Source organism: Artibeus jamaicensis, unplaced genomic scaffold (genome assembly GCF_021234435.1).
Source record: "Artibeus jamaicensis isolate MK-2021 breed Jamaican fruit bat unplaced genomic scaffold, CSHL_Jam_final contig_1998, whole genome shotgun sequence".
NCBI classification, from domain to species: Eukaryota; Metazoa; Chordata; class Mammalia; order Chiroptera; family Phyllostomidae; genus Artibeus; species Artibeus jamaicensis.
The window spans coordinates 14,170,985-14,188,290 of NW_026521407.1; the positions used below are offsets into that span (position 1 = coordinate 14,170,985).

The window sequence follows — 17,306 nt, forward strand, 5'->3', positions numbered from 1 at the left end:
GTATGTGTAGGGAAAGTGCTGTCCGCTGTCCACTTTCCACGTGAGTTTCGGGACCGGGACGATCGCTTTGGAGACTGGTGGGGCGTGGGAGCAAGCGAACTCACTAACAGGGCATCTCCAGCGAAGTTCGGGCGGGGCTCACCGGCTCACAGGCTTTCCTCCTCCAAAATCCATTCTGGGCATAGCCACCCCGCTTCTCACCTAAACTCGTGCTGACGAGGGATTAGGCGGGCGCGGGTTCCGCCAGGCGGATCCGGGAAGCGCGGGCACTGGCGGCTAGGCCCCTCTAGCTCTGATCCGCGGTCCAGAGTTCTGACCCAGCCGCCCCGGTCAGGGCTGATCTCGTGGGGCGGGGCCGGCTGTACAAAGGCAGCTGAAGTCCGGGACTCCGGCCCCGGCGGCTCTCTGAGCGGCCCGACCTGCCTTCGCGTCGCAGCCCGCCCGCTAGCGCCGCCGCCCTCCCGCCCTCAGCCGCCAGGCGAGGCGGCGGCCTTCTCCGCCGGCGCGGGGTCCCCTGGTTAACCCCTGCCCGCCAGCCCGACCGCTGATTGGAGGAGGCGGGGCGCTGGGGCAGCGGGGACCCCCCCTACTTTTCTCGTCCCCTCCCCCTCCTCCCCCACTGTCGTCTCTTCCCCCCCATCCCACCCCCCCAGGACCCCCCCCCCCCCGCTTCCCAGCCGTGCAAATCTCGCGAGGAAACACGCGGTTTCACTAGTGTGTTTACACCGATCACTACTAATCCGGACCGAACCGATCCGGATTAAGGGGCCGGAGGCGGGTCCTGGGCACGAGCGGTTCCGACCCCCCCTCCCTCTGCGCCGCACCCGAGTGGCCCCCAGCTGAGCGGGCCCCCACCTCCCGGCCCGGCCTGAGCCCTCCTGCGCCTCCCTTGGCCTTTGTCCGGCGCCAGGAGGCCGGTTCCGCACTCCCCGCGGCCGCCCGGGCCCGGGCCCGCGTTGGGCGCCTTGCTCTGTACGCGAGCCCGGGGATCTGCGGCCTCCGCGGCCCCCCTCCCCCGCCCGCCCTCTCGTGGATCCCGGCGCCGGAGGCGGCTTCCCGGGTGGGGGGTTGCGGCGCTCAGGAGAGGCCCCGGCTCCGCCCCGGGCCTGCCCAGGGGGAGAGCCAAGTGATCCGCAGCCGGGTCGGGTCGGGGCCCCTCCCTGGAGGAGCGTGGAGCGGCGGCGGCGGCAGCAGCGGCAGCGGCAGGTGAGAGGCTGAGCCCGGGGCAAGGGGGGGCGCCGGGCCTGGGGCACTAACCGTCTGGGGAACCCCCTCGGCTGAAGAGGCTGTAGCCCGGGCCCACTACGGGCCGGCGTTGGGTCGCAGCTCTTCCTCACTGAGGCAGGAGGGGTTTCCCGAGAGCTGCGGGTCGCCGAGGGGCCGGGCGGAAGATGGGGGAGGCCCAGGCGGCCCCGGCCTGGCAGTGGGGCCGACGGCTGGCGGGGAGAGGGGGCGCCCCGGCAGCTGGAGGCCCCGGCAGTCTCCCCGGCGCCCCCGAGAGCTGGCCCGCCCTCCCATCGTGACAGGTGGGCCTGGAGTTGGGGAAAGTTTGGAGCCGGCGGGAGGCGAGGGGCGCCGGGACCAGGCCCCATCAGTCCTGCTTCCCGGCTCTGGGCTCCAGGGATGATCCCAGATCAAGGCCCCGCTGGAATGAGACAGACTGGATATTTCTTTAACATGAGTTGACATTAAATGGAATAACCTCTGGGGTGTCATTTTCCTGGCGAGGCCTGGGGATGGAGGTTTACGAAATATTCTAAGAGACCCTGGGTTTTGACGGAGGCTGCAATCTCTGCCATACCGGCCTCGATTAGGGCAGGGCGACACGCGAGGCAGGCCACTTAGGGGAAACTCATTCTCCTTTTTCTTTATTTCCCATTTTAAAAGATGTCTTTCTTCCTTATCTATCCGAGAATATCGTAATTCCCTCTGTAACCTGCGCTTGTATGTGTGGGTGAAACTTTAATTTGTCACCCCTTCACTCCCCTTTGCCTGAGGCTCTCAATCCAGGAAGGGAAATGAAACTGGAGGACTTGGAGGGGTTGTTACTGGAAATTGTGGAGTTGCTAGATTGCAGAAGAGAATGTTTAATTAATGTTTTCAGTGAACTTTTAAATCATGACAATCATTCCAACAACTATTTAATAATATGTTCAGAGGGGTTCTATGTAATGGTATACGCTCCTTTCCACAGACAGGTTTCCAGTTGGTTCTGCAAGAGTTGCTCTCTTGCAAAAGATGGACATATTTGCTCAAACTAGCCTGTGCATTAATTGGTCAAGGAAGGAGTTTAAAAATGGTGTCCTCTTGCCCCTCCCTGCTTGGAAGGAGTGCTAAAAGCAGATGTCTAGAGAAACCTCCTGCTTCAGGGAGTGGTCAGAAAAAGATTGTGAAAAGGGATGGTTATGGAGCTATACTAATTTCCTGAGTGAATGCATGCTGATGGTTTTACTATGGGTTGTCTATTAAATTTAAAATAATTCCTTTTTTCACGAGCTACTGTGAACTCTTCAGAGAAAGGAGCTATGTAATGGTGTTACTTGAACTTACTTGTAGTTTCTGATTCATGTTACATTATTGTGAAATTATTATTAGTTCTTCATAAAAACTAGTTCTTGTGTGTTTTGGAAAGCAATATTTGAAAGTATTTAGCTAAATTCAGAGGTCAATAGAAGGAATTTTTTGAAGGATTTTTTTTGCAAGCTAGTTTTTGCTCAACTTTTAGAGATTATATGAAGGGTTTGAGGTATTTTTACTGTTAAAATAAAATCTGAATGAGAGAAATGGCTCTCAAAAAAGAACTTCTGAGCCACCTTATAACTTTAAATGTGTTACTATTTGATATAGTACATTGTAGTTTATAACTTATATGCTATTTATTTGAGGCTTACCTGCATGTGAACATTCAGTGAACTAATTACTGTGTTTCTTAATATCTAAAAATTGGCTCCTTGCATTTTAGCTTTTATGGTCTCACAACCTACCTTTTTCTTTTTCATTAGAAATGATGGAAGAATTGCATAGCTTGGACCCACGACGGCAGGAATTATTAGAGGCCAGGTTTACTGGAGTTGGTGTTAGTAAGGTGAGTAAAATGATAATGAAACCTGTTCATAGTCTAATTTAAAGACATTTAAAAATCAATTAAGGGCAATTTGGTTGGACCATACTGATAGGTTGTAGAGGAGAAAATTCCACTTGTGGGCCCAGTGAATTTTTAAATCCTACCATTAATTCCCGTCGTTTAGCAGTGCATTTGAACGTGTTCTGTATGGGAGTATATGCTGCTTTTTCAAACCTCTGATGTGGGAGAGGTTTCCCATGGGTCATATTGCAAGAATACTAACTGAATGTGTATTTTATGCCATATTTTTGTCAAAACTCTTCAGTCACTCAGAAGAAAACCTGTTAAATAAAATGTATTGACATAGCTTCCTTACACCGGACTTTTTGGATAGTTATATGGTAGTGTTTTGAAAAATCTGTCTGTCATTTCTCCAAATCTGCAATTCAGCAGATTCCTCCTGTTTATACCTCCAGACTGCTTTCACTCCTCTATTTTTCCTTCTCCTTCACTCTTTATTTTTGTTTTGGGAGCATAAAATAAGATCAGGCAGCCATTAATGGGTAGATGTTAAGTTAAAGAATGTTATAGCTTCCTGTGCATCCTTGTGTACCTGCTATTTCACCCCTCTGCTCTCATAGGATGGTTTTAGTACAGTATGCAAAATATATTTATGATGCTTTATTTAAAAGCTTCACCAATCCAAGATTGTTGCATTACTTGGGCTAGAGACTCGTGAATTTTTTATCATTGACTTCATGTGATACATTTCTTTGTGCTTTTCAAGAAATATTATTTCTCATGGTGATCTATATGTTAGTCTTATGCTTTGGCTTGTAGCTTCTTAAAGGTGTTACTTGTCAAGGTTTAGTTGGAAAAATCCTGTTGCTTTGATGGGTTTCATAGTTTTGGTGAGCTGGAATAGCTTGATAGTTTTTATTCATTCAACAAATACTGAGAGCCTACTGCATGTTGGGCATTGTGCAAGGTGTTAGGCATGGCACCTCACTGTAGTGCCTTCAAGTTCCCATTATGGAGAGAGTGAAAGACGCAGATGATACGGGGATAAGAGCCATGTAAGAGCTGTGACTTGGTGCTATGGGAACACATATTTTTGTAGTTCTTGGTTTTTTGAGTCACTTTAGCAGGACAATGCCTTATCCATTAGGTGGCTGGGGTGTCTTAGGCCACTTTAACAACTGACTCTTAAGGTACTTTGTAGGGCTATACTCCTGACTGTTGCTATATGTTGAAGTTACATGTATAAATGTAAATATTCTGGTTTAGGTGAAGTAGCTTCATCTGTAAGAGAACACTGTATTTAAGTATTAAGTTGATCTCTGATTCTGTTGATTACCTAATAATGACCTTTGATATATTTTTTTAACTTCGGAATTCAGCAGAAGGCTTATATCCAAATTTGTTCAGATGTCACCTCCTAAGTATGAGTAAGTTGTATACGTAGTTTAACCTCATTGGGTTTTGTTGTAAGGATGCTCTTCTTTCCTTTGTTTTTTTTTTGGTTCATGATAACTATATCCAAGTATATTTTATTATTTATATATATATATATTTAATTTATTGATTTTTTGGTGAGAGGAGACAGAGAGAAACATCAATTTGTTGTCCCACTTATTTATGCATTCATTGATTGATGCTTGTATGTGCCCTGACTAGGGATCGAACCCAGAACAATGCTATAACCAGCTGAATTACCAGGCCAGGGCCAAGTATACTTTTGATGGGGTAAAGCCCAAATGATGGGAATGAGTAATACTGAATTTTGCTACCAAGGCCCAACTTAACATCATGTAACTAAGGTGTCAGAAAACTTAATCCAATGATCTATTTAATAGGAAGTTCTATGTTTAATATATAAAGAGAGAAGTTCACAGTGGATTGAATGCAGGCCTGTGAAGCAAAGGGTCACTGGTTCAGTTCCTAGTCAGGGCACATACCTGGGTTGTGGGCCAGGTCCCCAGTATGGGGTGTGTGAGAGGCAGCCCACACATTGATGTTTCTCTCCCTCTTTTTCTCCTTCCCTTCCCCTCTCTAAAAATAAATAAACTCTTTTAAAAAAAGAGAGAAGTTCATTTATATCCCAACTATTTTTATAGAATTAATTGTATGTTATTTTGATGTTTCCAGTCAGGGTAGGTATATTGATTACAATAAACATGTTATTCAAAGACTAGCAACAGAGTGTTTTTTCCCCCATAGCAACTTGAAGAAAAAAAACCAAGTCAATAATTTTGTACAATAGTTTGCAGACTTGGGAAGAGGAAAAGAAAATCACCATTTTGTACAGTTTCTTTTCCCTGTAAGACATTGTGTCTCTTAAGACCACTGATTTGAAATAGGAGTAAGGCCTAGACCATGGTTCTGGGAGAAAAGGTGCTTTTGGGAAATCTCCTTTTCCTAGATTTGAATTCATCATTATGGGTCATGATTTCCTAGTGAGGATGTCAGTGTGTTGATGACAGCTTTCAGTTTTGAAAAGATCAAGAGAGATTTCAGCTCTTACTCCAAATGGGAGAACAGAGTGACTTTCCTGTGATAGTGCCATCTAGTGGGACTGGTGCAGCCTCATGGGCTGTCCTGAGTTTCTCCTAACTATTCATAACATTTTCAGTACTTTTGATGTCCATAGAAGGAAGAAATTCAGTGCCACTGTGGATTCTTCCCTAGTGGACAGGAGTGTTTTAAGTAGCTTGCAGTCTTTGAACTTCCTGGTGACCATAGATCTTTTGTCATGCTGCTTCAAGTTTTTTATTCCTGTAAATTAGATACACATATCACAAAACCTACATTAAAATGAAATGGCCAAACCATCACATTAATTCAATAGTACTTATATTTAAGTTGCTCTTTACTTATATTCAGGTTTTTTATTTGCATATTAAAATTTTTCTCGCATATTACAGCATATGCATTGTTTCTCTTTTTCTTAACATATTTAATTTATAAGAATCAGTAAACCGAAAGCATTTGTTTTGTGCTTTGGGATACACTGTATGGTTTTTGTTTAAGAGAGTGATATTTTTTTGTAACGGGAAGTAGCTTAATGTGCACCAAGTAGTTATAGTTGACTTTCTTCTTTTAGTCCAGCTACTACTTTTTAGGAGGACCTGCAGCCATCCTGTTAGCATTTTTGAGATGTTAAGGTAAAATTGGGTTTTGTTTTTTAAAGATTTTATTTATTTAATTTTTTAGAGAGGGGAAAGGAGGGAGAAAGAGAGGGAGAGAAACATCAACGTGTGGTTGCCTCTTGAGCACCCCCCCACCTGGGACCTGGCCTGCAACCCAGGCATGTGTCCTAGACCAGGAATCGAACTGGCAACCATTTGATATATAGGCTGGCGTTCAACCAATGAGCCATACCAGGCAGGGCTAAAATTGGGTTTTGAACCTACTTTCTATTTCTTGTTGACCTGATATGTGATGAGCTGTACTACTTCTTTTTAAATATGTCTTCATTTAAGCACTGGATAACCCACTTTCAGTAATGTAAGACTTATTATACTCTGTATTTATATGGTTTTGATGAGGAGCATTGCAATTTATATTCCCTTCTCTAATATCCTTTTTAAAAAATAAAAAAAAAATTTTAAATTCTCACCCAAGGATATGTTCTTACTAATTTTAGAGAGGGGGGGAGAGAGAAACACTGATGTGTGAGAGACATCAATATGTTGCCTCCTGTACACACCTTGACTGGGGATTGAACCGGTGACTTATGTATGTGCCCTGACTGGGAATTGAACCCACAACCTTTTTGGCGTATGGGACAGGCTTCAACTACCTAAGCCAGCTGGCCGGGGCTCTACTCCCTTTTGACAATTTAAGTACAGGTAGTCTCTGATTCTGGAGAATGTGTTTAGTAGGTGGAATTTCACCCTTGCATACACAGTTATCTATACCTAGTTGAATTTTAATGCTAACATAGTAGCAAATACTTACGTAGTAAATACTATGTGCCAGGTACTGTTCCATGTACAGTAAAAGAAATAAGAAGTGAATTTAGGTTTAGATTAGTAAATCCTCATTCTCTTTTTATGGGACATACTGACTGATGATGCCCACTGCATTGCCTCCACCTATGAAGGATTATTTTAAAGACCTATCAAGGATTATGACAATTTGCACTTGTATTATAATTATATAATTTAACACAAAATTACATAAACCAATGAACTATGATTATAAAATGAAAGAAATGTTGATTAATCCCTGGCTGGGTAGCTCAGTTGGTTAGAGCATCGTCCTCATGCGTTAAAGTTGCAGGATGTATGCCCAGTTACGGCACATAAGAGAATCAACCAATCAATGTGTAAATAAAGTGGCATGACAAGTCAATATATTTCTCTCTTTCTCGCTCTAAAATCAATAAAAAAATAAAAATTAAAAAAATTGTTGACTTTTAGTAAACTAAGTTAACTACCTTGAAAAGATTAAACACAAAGTGGAATATATAAAATGTATAATTTAGGCCTGGCTGGTGTAGCTCAGTGGATTGAACACAGGCCTGCAAACTGAAAGGTTGCTGGTTTGATTCCCAGTCAGGACACATGCCTGGGTTGTGGGCCAGTCCCCGAACTGGGGGCACTCCAGAGGCACCCACACATTGATGTTTCTCTCCCTCTTCCTCCTTCCCTTCCCCTCTCTAAAAATAAATAAATAAAATCTTTAAAAAATGTATAATTTTTTTCCAGAGTAAAAATTTAGATCCTTGGCAAGTATCTTTTAAAGAAATTGAAGCTGGCTCTGGTTGGTGTGGCTCAGTGGGTTGAGTTCTGGCCAGTGGAACAGGGGGTAGCTGGTTCAATTCCCAGTCTAGGGTACATGCCTGGGTTGTGGGCCAGGTTCTGGGGGTGGGGGGCACTTGAAGGCAACCACATATGGATGTTTCTCTCCCTCTCTTTCTCCCTTCCTTCTTCTCTGTCTAAAAATAAATAAAACCTTTTTTAAAAACGGGGAAATATACCAAGGTCATGATTTAGCATTCTTATTATTACAAAGATGCCCAGTCTCCCCCAGATCAATCTAATTTCAATACAGTAAAAATCAAAATCCCAATAGGTCTTTAAAAAAATTTTTTTATTGACTATTGGGGTGACATTGATTAATAAAATTATATAGGTTTCAGGTGTACAATTCCATAATCATTTATATATTGCATTGTGTGTTCACCACCCCATCTCTATCCTAAATTTTCAACTTTATGGCATTTGCCTGTTCCTCTACTTCTGTGCTTTACTGCCTTAAACCATGACTGATCTGCTAATGTGTAATGTTAGTGAACAGATTCATGCTCTCTCTTCTACTTTTCAGTTTATTCATCAAAGCATATCCAGCTATTTATTATAGCTTTTCCAGGTACATCCATCAATCTAGTTGCATTATCTTATTAGCACTTTATAACCTATTTTTGCTATAACATGTTATTTGTTTTCCCTATTTGTCTCCTTGAGAATATGGATGATATCTTAATGTTTGATTATTCAAAGCTCAATACATTGTAAACATCGAATAAACCTTTGCTGATTTGGAAAAGACCGCTGAGGGCAAAGGTAGAAGTGGTGTTCGCTGTCACCCACATGGGTACGGTGCACTATAGCTTTTGGTTTTAGTCCAGTCTCAAAAGTCATTATATTTTATTTTATTTTTCTATTCGAACTCTTTTATTTTTTAAAAAGATTTTATGTATATATCTTTAGAGAGAGGGCAAGGGAGAGAAAAAGAGAGGGAGAGAAACATTGATTTGTGAGAGATACATTGATCCTCTCCACACTAAACCCAGCTGAGGGTTGCCTCTTATACCACCCTCAGCTGGGGTCCTGGCCAGCATCCCAGGCATGTGCCCTAACTGGGAATTGAACCAGCAGCTTTTCAGTTTGCGGGCTGATACTCAATCTGCTGAGCCATACCAACTAGGGCTTTGAACCCTTGTCTTTTAATTGGAAGGTTTAGTTCATTTACATTTAATGCAATAACATATATTTGGGTTTAAATCCTTCTTGTTTCTTTAAAAATCTTGTATTTCTTTACCTTTTGAATTTTTTTCATTTATTCTCTACTCAGAAAGAAATAAGCATTTTTATACCTTTTTTGGGGCCAGTTTTATTATTTATTTTAACATTCTATTTTCCCCTCTTATGGTTTGAAAGTTACGTACTCTTTTATTTGCTACCACAGAAATTACGTGTATCCTTAATTTATCAAAAATTAATGTAAATTCCTTTGCTTTTTTTTTTGTCACTACAAGGGTCTTTAACTCCATTATTTCTCTCCCAATGCACATACTATTATTCTGTATTAAAGATTTTATTTATTTATTTTTTGAGAGAGGTAAGGGAGGGAGAAAGAGAGGGAGAGATACATTGATTGATTGCCTCTCGTACACCCCCAACTGGGATCCTGGCCCACAACAGGCATGTGCCGTGGCTGGGAATAAAACCTGCTACCTACCCGTTCACAGGCTGTAACTCAGTCCACTGAGCCACACCAGCCAGGGCAATGTGTATATATTTTAGTTAATATATTTTATTTTTATTTATTTTCTGATTTTGGGGTGGTGGGGAGAGAGAGAAAGAAAGAAAAAAAGGAAGGGAGGGAGGGAGGGAGGAACACCCATTTGTTCTTTTACTTATTTATGCAGTCACAGGTTGAGTCTTGTGTGTTCCCTGACCTGGGATTGAACCTCCAACCTTGGTGTATGTGGGTGATAGTCTAACCAACTGAGCTACCCAGCCAGGATTAGACTTTTATTTTTCAGAGCAGTTTCAGGGTTACAGAAAATTGAGCATATAGTAGTACAGAGAGTACAGAGAGTTCGCATATCAAATTATTTAAATAAAGCACAGGTAGATCCTCCCTCAGTTCTTTACCTCACATTATGTCCTGCCAGTTTCCCCTATTATTAATATCTTGCATTAGTGTGGTAGTTTTATTACAATTGATAACCAGCATTGATACATTATTATTAGCCAAAGTCCATCATTTAACATTAGGGTTTTTATTCTTTGTGTTGTGCAGTTCTGTTGGTTTTGATAAATGAAAAAATGTCATGTATCCAGTACTTACATATGTACATGTGTGTATATGTATACTTAAGAGTCCACACATGTATTACTCAATCTTCAGTGTTCATTTAGCTTAACCTACGTATTTACATCTGTGTTCCTCATTCATTTTTGCATCTCTGACTTTCTATCTGGAATACCTTTTTTTTAGTCTGAAATACACCCTCTGAAATTCCTTAAGTGTGGGCCTGTCAGTGATTGTCTTTCCTTTTTATCTGCTTCAAAATGTTTATTTTTGACTTTATTCTTCAATGGTATTTTTGCTAGGTTTAAAATTCTAGATTGGCTATTTTCTTTCAGCACATCGTTTAATGTTATCCACTGGCTTTTTTTTACACCCTTTTTATTTTTAGTCTCATTGTCATTTTGTTGAAGATAACCTATCTTTTCTTTGCCTATTCTGTGAGGTGACAGGCTGAGGGGGGATCTACGTGTGCTTTATTTATATCTGAACACTTTTTGGGAACTTTTGAGTACACTTAAAAAACAAACAAAATAGTTTTATTTTTTTAGAGCAGTTTTAGGCCCACAGCAGAACAGTAGAAGGTACGGAGATTTTACGTATGCTCCTTGCCTCCCCACCCCCACATTCGTAACCTCCCCGTCATCAGGATTCCCTCACCTGAGTGGTATAGTTGTTATGAGTGGTGACTCACCTACACTGACACTCATTATCACCCACATGCCATAGTTCACACTAGGGGTTTCCTTTCCATGGAGTACATTCACTTTGGGCTTGGTTAAGTGTATAATGACACATATTTACTGTAGTATCATACAGACTAGTTTTTCTGCCCTAAAAATTCTGTGTTCTAACTGTTCATCCCTCCCTCCCCTAACCCTTGGCAAAAACTGATCTTTTTATTTATTGTCTTCATAGTTCTGTCTTTTCCAGAATGTCATGTCATTGGAATTATACAGTATGTAGCATTTTCAGATTGGTTTCTTTCACTTAATACAAATTTAGGTTTTCTTCATGGCTTGTTACCTTTTTTCTTTTTATAGCACAGAATAATATTCTAATGTTTGAATGTACCACAGGTTATTTATCCATGTACTCACTGAAGGACAGCTTAGTTGCTTCCAGGTTTTAGCCATATGAATAAAGCTGTGGAACACATCTGTGAATAGTTTTGTGAGTGGTTGACTTACGTATTCTCCTTGGGATTCTTTGGGCTTCTTGAATCTGGATTGCTGGTTTTCATCCATTGTAGCATATCCTCAGCAATTGTCTTCTCATATGTTAATGTGTCTATCTTATTCTCTCCTTCCACTCCATTTAAACATGTGCTAGGCCTTCTTACTGTATTTTCTCTTCCTCTTATCCTGTCTTCTTTAGTGCTGGTCTTTATTTCCCAGGACTGAATACTGGATAGTTTCTTCTGATATACCTTCCACTTCTTTATTTTCTCTATAAATTTGTAATCTGCATAAACCTATCTATTGAGTTTTCATGAGGGCTGATTTATTTCTCGGTCACTGATTCTGAGAAGGTAGACCTGTGCTACTTGTTTAAAGTATGGGATGGGTTTCCCAGACTCCCCTTATTGGGCAGGTCCTGGGCTGTGACTTTGTTCTCTTTCTCCACACTCCCAGGCTTCCTAAAAGTACAGCTCAGTTTCATAGCTTTTTATTTAGAATTAAATCAGCAAAGCCCTCAAATAGAAGTGGTTTTTGTTTTTAAAGTGCTGAATTCTTCTCATGGATCTTGGTGAAGTCCTTATTTCACTTATTTACAGTTAATAATATGAGACTATTTAACACTTATAAAGTGTGTATGAATTCTTGTGCCACAGTGAGTAAAGAATTCTTATCTACTTCCCCCCTGGTGATTTTTCACTTCTCATCTGTTTTTCCTCCCATCCTGTGTGTGGTTGGTGTTGTCATTTTTATTACTCCTGACCATTGGAGTCATTTATTTCTTCTTCTGCTTACTTTTAGTTAAACAAAGATTAAATTAGAATAGTTTTTTTTTTTTTTACATTTAAGAAAGGCAAAGAGAAGGAAAACAAGTAAAGTATAAATGATTTCTTATTTGAAACCGGAGTTTAGGGATAATTTGACTTGGTCACTTTTGTTCTTTCTTTCTACCATATCTGTGTCTCAAATTATTAGCTCCTTCTTTGCGGTAGGTTTGACTTGGTTCTTACTACTACTAGCTGTGATGGGATGCATTTAGTTAGCATCTGCTTCCTACTATGTTAGCTCTGTTTATTTTTTGCATGTGTGTTTTTCTCATTTTGTCTTAGCCATGTTTAAAGGCTTCTTACGCTATTCTCTTTGACTTTTTACAGTGCACTTGCTCTATTTTTCTAATCCAGAAGAAGTCTTGACTTTTCCTAGTCCTAGATATTCCTTCCTTAGAATTTAGGCACATATAAAACCAAATAACATTCCTGTTATTTTGGCTGGCAGAAGGGTTCTTCTTCCCATCATTCTGTTCTCTTTGGTTCATTTGGAGGTAGCATTTTGCCTTACTGTGGTGCCATAGAGCCTCTACTGTAGGGTTATTTGTCCTAGCACCTGCCTGCACCCTGCTCAGGTTTTTGCCCTTATTGAGCCTTTTATGAGAAATCTTGTTTCATAGTTTGGATTCTTGCTTTCCACCAAGGAACACTTCTTTGCAGATTAGAACAATTTGAATGCTCTGGAGTATCAGGGAAAACTCTTCTTCTCTGTTTGGCATATTAGTTTTGCCTGTTCTCTGCGGTTCTCATGACTAAGTCCAGCTCTTTGCTTTTTTCCCTTTTACTTCCAGTACATTAGTTTTCTAGAATCTTTTCTTTACTGTTTAGGAGTAGAACACAGTAATGTTGCATTAATCATCAAATATGAGAGATTGTCCCTCTCACAGGTGTACCTTGTACTGAGAAATGTTTACAGTTAAATTCTCATAGGCAGAGAGAATTTTGGTTATTTTTGATAGTTTTAGAAGCTTAATTGATAATTTCCTGTGCAATTTGAGATGCACAGCTAAAATGGAATTTTGACTATAGTCATATTTTAACTTTTTTAAACTCCATATACTGCAAAGTGTAGTATACTGAGATAAAAGAAGTTAATTAGCTATATGACATATAAGTCAGTTTAACTCTGGCACTTCCAATTTTTTAAAAAAATTTCTGATGAACTACACCAAAAGGAGGAACAATCTTTGAGATAGGGGGAAATAAAACTCAAAATCCATTTAGGTATTAATACTATTAAAGATTGAGTAGTGGTATGAAATAGAAAACCCTCAAGAACAAAGGCTAGAAAAAATTGTGCCAAAATTCTTTCCTTCCTAAGCTTTCCACTATATATATATATACACACACACACACACACACACACACACACACACACACACACACACACACATATACATATACACACACACACATACGTATAGGCTTTGGGGAATTTTGGTTGCAAATACCATAGGAACAAGAAAAGTATCTTGTTCTGTCCATTAAGTATACTCTGAAGACAGCTGAAAGGAATATAGAAGTGGAACATTTTTCTAGAAATATTCTGAAACAAAGGGTGATTTCTATTTCCTAATTCTAACTAGATGAGGGAGATAAAGAGGTTGTCATTAGACTTCACTTTTTAATTGTGATAAATATTCATGGCATTTACCATTGTAACCATTTTTTTAAGCCTCACCTGAGGACCTGTGTATTGATTTTTAGAGAGGAAGGGAGAGAGGGAGAGAAACATCAGTTGCCTCTCATGTGTGCCCCAACTGCCCCAGCTGGGGACAAACCTGAAACCTAGGCACATGCCCTGACTTGGAATCAAATCCTCAGCCTTTCAATTTACGAGATGACGCTTCAGCCAACTGAGTCATACCACCCAGGGCAATTCTAACAGTTTTTGAGTGTATAGTGACATTAGGTGCATTCACTGTGGCACACAGCTGAGGGTGGATATGGAGATGTGAAGGTGTTATAAGGTGTTATAAGCCTAAAAGAAGGGAGTATAGTTAATTTGCTCAGGGGGTCAAATGGTGTGTAGAAGGATGAGACTTTCTGTGTTGTTCAGAAAGATCACTGTAGACAAACAACCTAAGAAAAATTCTGATAAATCATAGAATAATAAATCATAGAATCATAGAATCAATAAATCATAATCATAGAATAAATTCTGAATAAGTCATAGAATAATAGTATTTAATAGCTTGGTTTTGAAGCTTAGCAAAACTTCTTAGGGTCTAGGGCAGAGGTTATTTTTTAAAGAATTAATTTTAATTAGGTAATATAGCCACATAGTAGAAAATTAAAAAGATTTGAGATAACATAATGAAACATCTCTTATGCCTTTCTTATATCCATTTGCTTTCCCTCCTTGGACACACTATTATTAACAGTTTCTTATACTTTTCAAATATATGTATATTATATATGTAATAATATCATAAATATTTGATATTCGTGTGATATATTTATGTGCAAATGCATGTATATTCACTCCCTCCATTTTTAAAATATAAAGACAAACATATACATTTGTATATTTTGCTTTTTGTACATAAAATAATTTAGAAATTGTTTTATGTTATTACATATAAAGCTTCCTTGTCTTTTCTTTTCAAGGCTGCTTAATATTCCATGCTGCTGAACCAAAATTTAACCTGTTTGTTTTTTGTTGATTGACAATGATACACAGTGTTCTGTTGACATAAGCAGGCTTATATCAAATAGCCTTGTATATAAGGTCATTTCACATGTTTACATATATGTACAGGATTAATCCCTAGAAGTGGATTTGCTGTGTCAAAGGAAATGAGTATTTGTAATTTTGGTAGTTGTAGCCACATGTTTCTCCATAGAGGGGAGGATATTCCTCTCTCAATGAATATTTGCTTCTCCATGGTCGAGTACGGCCAGGGAGTCAGTCTATAGACAGATATAGATTTTGAACCTTGTAAAATGATAGGCAAGCATTTGTGTAAATTTATGGATGTGTCTTTTGTGGGGGGAGGGACCACATTTTTCATTACATTCTTCAAAGTTCTGTGGCTCAAAATAGATTTTAAAAGCACTGTCTGGCAGTTAGTTGCCTCAAATTAGGACACAATTCTTTGTATAGTGTTTCTCTTCTGTAGGAAGTATTTGAGCAGAAACATTGAAGTACATAATTATTGGAGATACTGTATGGAGCATTATTATATGGGAGATGGGACTAAATCTAATTCCCAACCTTTTATTATTCTTCCTTTCACTTCTTGGGTAGGTATGTTGCAAAAGACCTTTTTCCCTATTAAACTGAATTTATGTGGTACGAGGTAAATTTTACTGCATGGAGTTGAAATCCTTTTATTATATAGAGTTGATAATAGCTAAAGTCAAGTCAATTTGGCATTTTAAATAGGCTGTGTAGGTGAAAAATAGTTCAGAGACCCCTATTATGACCTTTAGGATTTATTGGGAATCCAACGAATGAACCTTTCTACCAGATAACCTCCAAGGCCTTTTCGAGTTCTGTGTGTGTGAGTCAGTGTAACATCTATTGATAAGAGTATTTTCCAAGATTTAGATAAGGACTCATATTTTCTCCTACAAGTACTGTTACAGATAAAATTCCACCATAACCGATTCCATAGGGCCTTCATATTTTGGGTTAATGGAATTAATTTGTAATACATGTTTTATTGAAAGTCACAATTCTGGAGCTCCTGGAGAAAAAAATAGGAGCTCTGTATAATGAATTAGAAAGTTAAAAGCTTTAATTTATTTAGAGACAGTTAATGGGGTATACTTAGTCTTCTCTTTTTAAAATACTGTATTATTATTTGGTGGCTTGTTTTGAGTGGATTTTTCTAAAGGTTTTTTGGAATATTTTATGTAGGGAAAAGTTGAGGTGAAAAGTTGAGCTAGATCATGCCAGCTACTGGAACAAAAGTTAGAAGGTCATAGCACTCAGTAGGAAATTTTTAAAAAATTAGGTTGTTACTTATTCTGGAACAGAACTAGAGGAACCATTTGTTGTGCAGAATTATTTGTTGTAGGTAACTTATTTTAACTAGTTAGCCAAAGTGTTATTTATTTCTGAAATAGAAGCTTAGAACAGAATTGTTATGGGCTATTCTTAGGACTTTTTATGGTGACATTTGCTATATAATGGCATTCTGTTTTTACTAACCACCTTTGATTACAGTGAGGTTCTAAGATCTGCTCTGTTATTGATTTCAGATAATCAGATTATTGGGAAGTAGGCTATGATAAATTAAGTATGCATACCACTAGAAAAATAACAAAACAGAGATAATAGCTAATACTTTCTTAACAGAGATAAAATGGAATACTTAAAAAATATACCTCAGTCCTAAAGAAGGAAGGAAAGAGGAAGAGGAAACAAAAAGATGTGACAAATAGAAAAATAATTAACAATATGGTCTATTTAAACCCAAATATATTGATAATTAAATAAATTGTAAATGGTCTAGCATTCTAACTAAAATAGATTGTCAGGTTAGATCACTGTTATATGATCCAACTATATGTTTTCTACAACAAACCCACTTTATTTTTTTTAGAGTTTATTCATTTATCTTTAGATGGAGAGGGAAGGAGGGAGGGAGAGAAATATCAATGTATGGTTGCCTCTCATGGGTCCGCTGCTGGGAACTGGCCTGCAACCCAGGCATGTGCCCTGACTGGGAATTGAGCCGCGATCCCTTAGTTCACAGGCCCGCGCTCAATCCACTGAGCTACACCAGCAAGGGCCAAACCCACTTTATTTTTTGATCAGTATCTTTATATTTAAGAGGATGGAAAAAGGTATTATATAAACACAAGGTACAATAAGCCTGGAGTGACTATATTTGTATTAAGGAGACTTCAGAACAAGGAAAATATTATGAAGGGTAACAAAGCACATTTCATAATGAAAAAAGGATCAATTTATTGAGAAGACCCAGTAGTCCTAAATGAGTATATATCTAATAACATAGGGAAGCAAAAACTGTTAGTTGAAAGAAGCAATAGACAAGGTCACAATTTTAGTTGGAAATTGCAAAATTATCACTCAATAATTGATAGAACAAGTATGCAAAAAAAATCAGTAAGGGTATAGAAGATTTGGATAATACTGTCAATGGACTGTACCTAATTGACATTTATAGAACTCTGTGCCCACATTCTTTTCAAGTACACATGGAACAGTTACCAAAATAG

At 39.4% G+C, this 17,306-nt stretch overlaps 1 protein-coding gene across 1 annotated transcript in view; it reads left to right on the forward strand.

The window, feature by feature from the left end:
- Nucleotides 1-1,376: 1,376 nt before the first annotated feature.
- TLK2 (tousled like kinase 2) overlaps nucleotides 1,377-17,306 on the forward strand; it is a 111,004-nt gene continuing 95,074 nt past the window's right edge. The window contains 3 exon segments of the mRNA XM_037163767.2: nucleotides 1,377-1,452; nucleotides 1,455-1,526; nucleotides 3,003-3,085. Of these exon segments, the coding sequence (XP_037019662.2) occupies nucleotides 1,392-1,452; nucleotides 1,455-1,526; nucleotides 3,003-3,085 (216 nt within the window). The 5' untranslated portion in view covers nucleotides 1,377-1,391.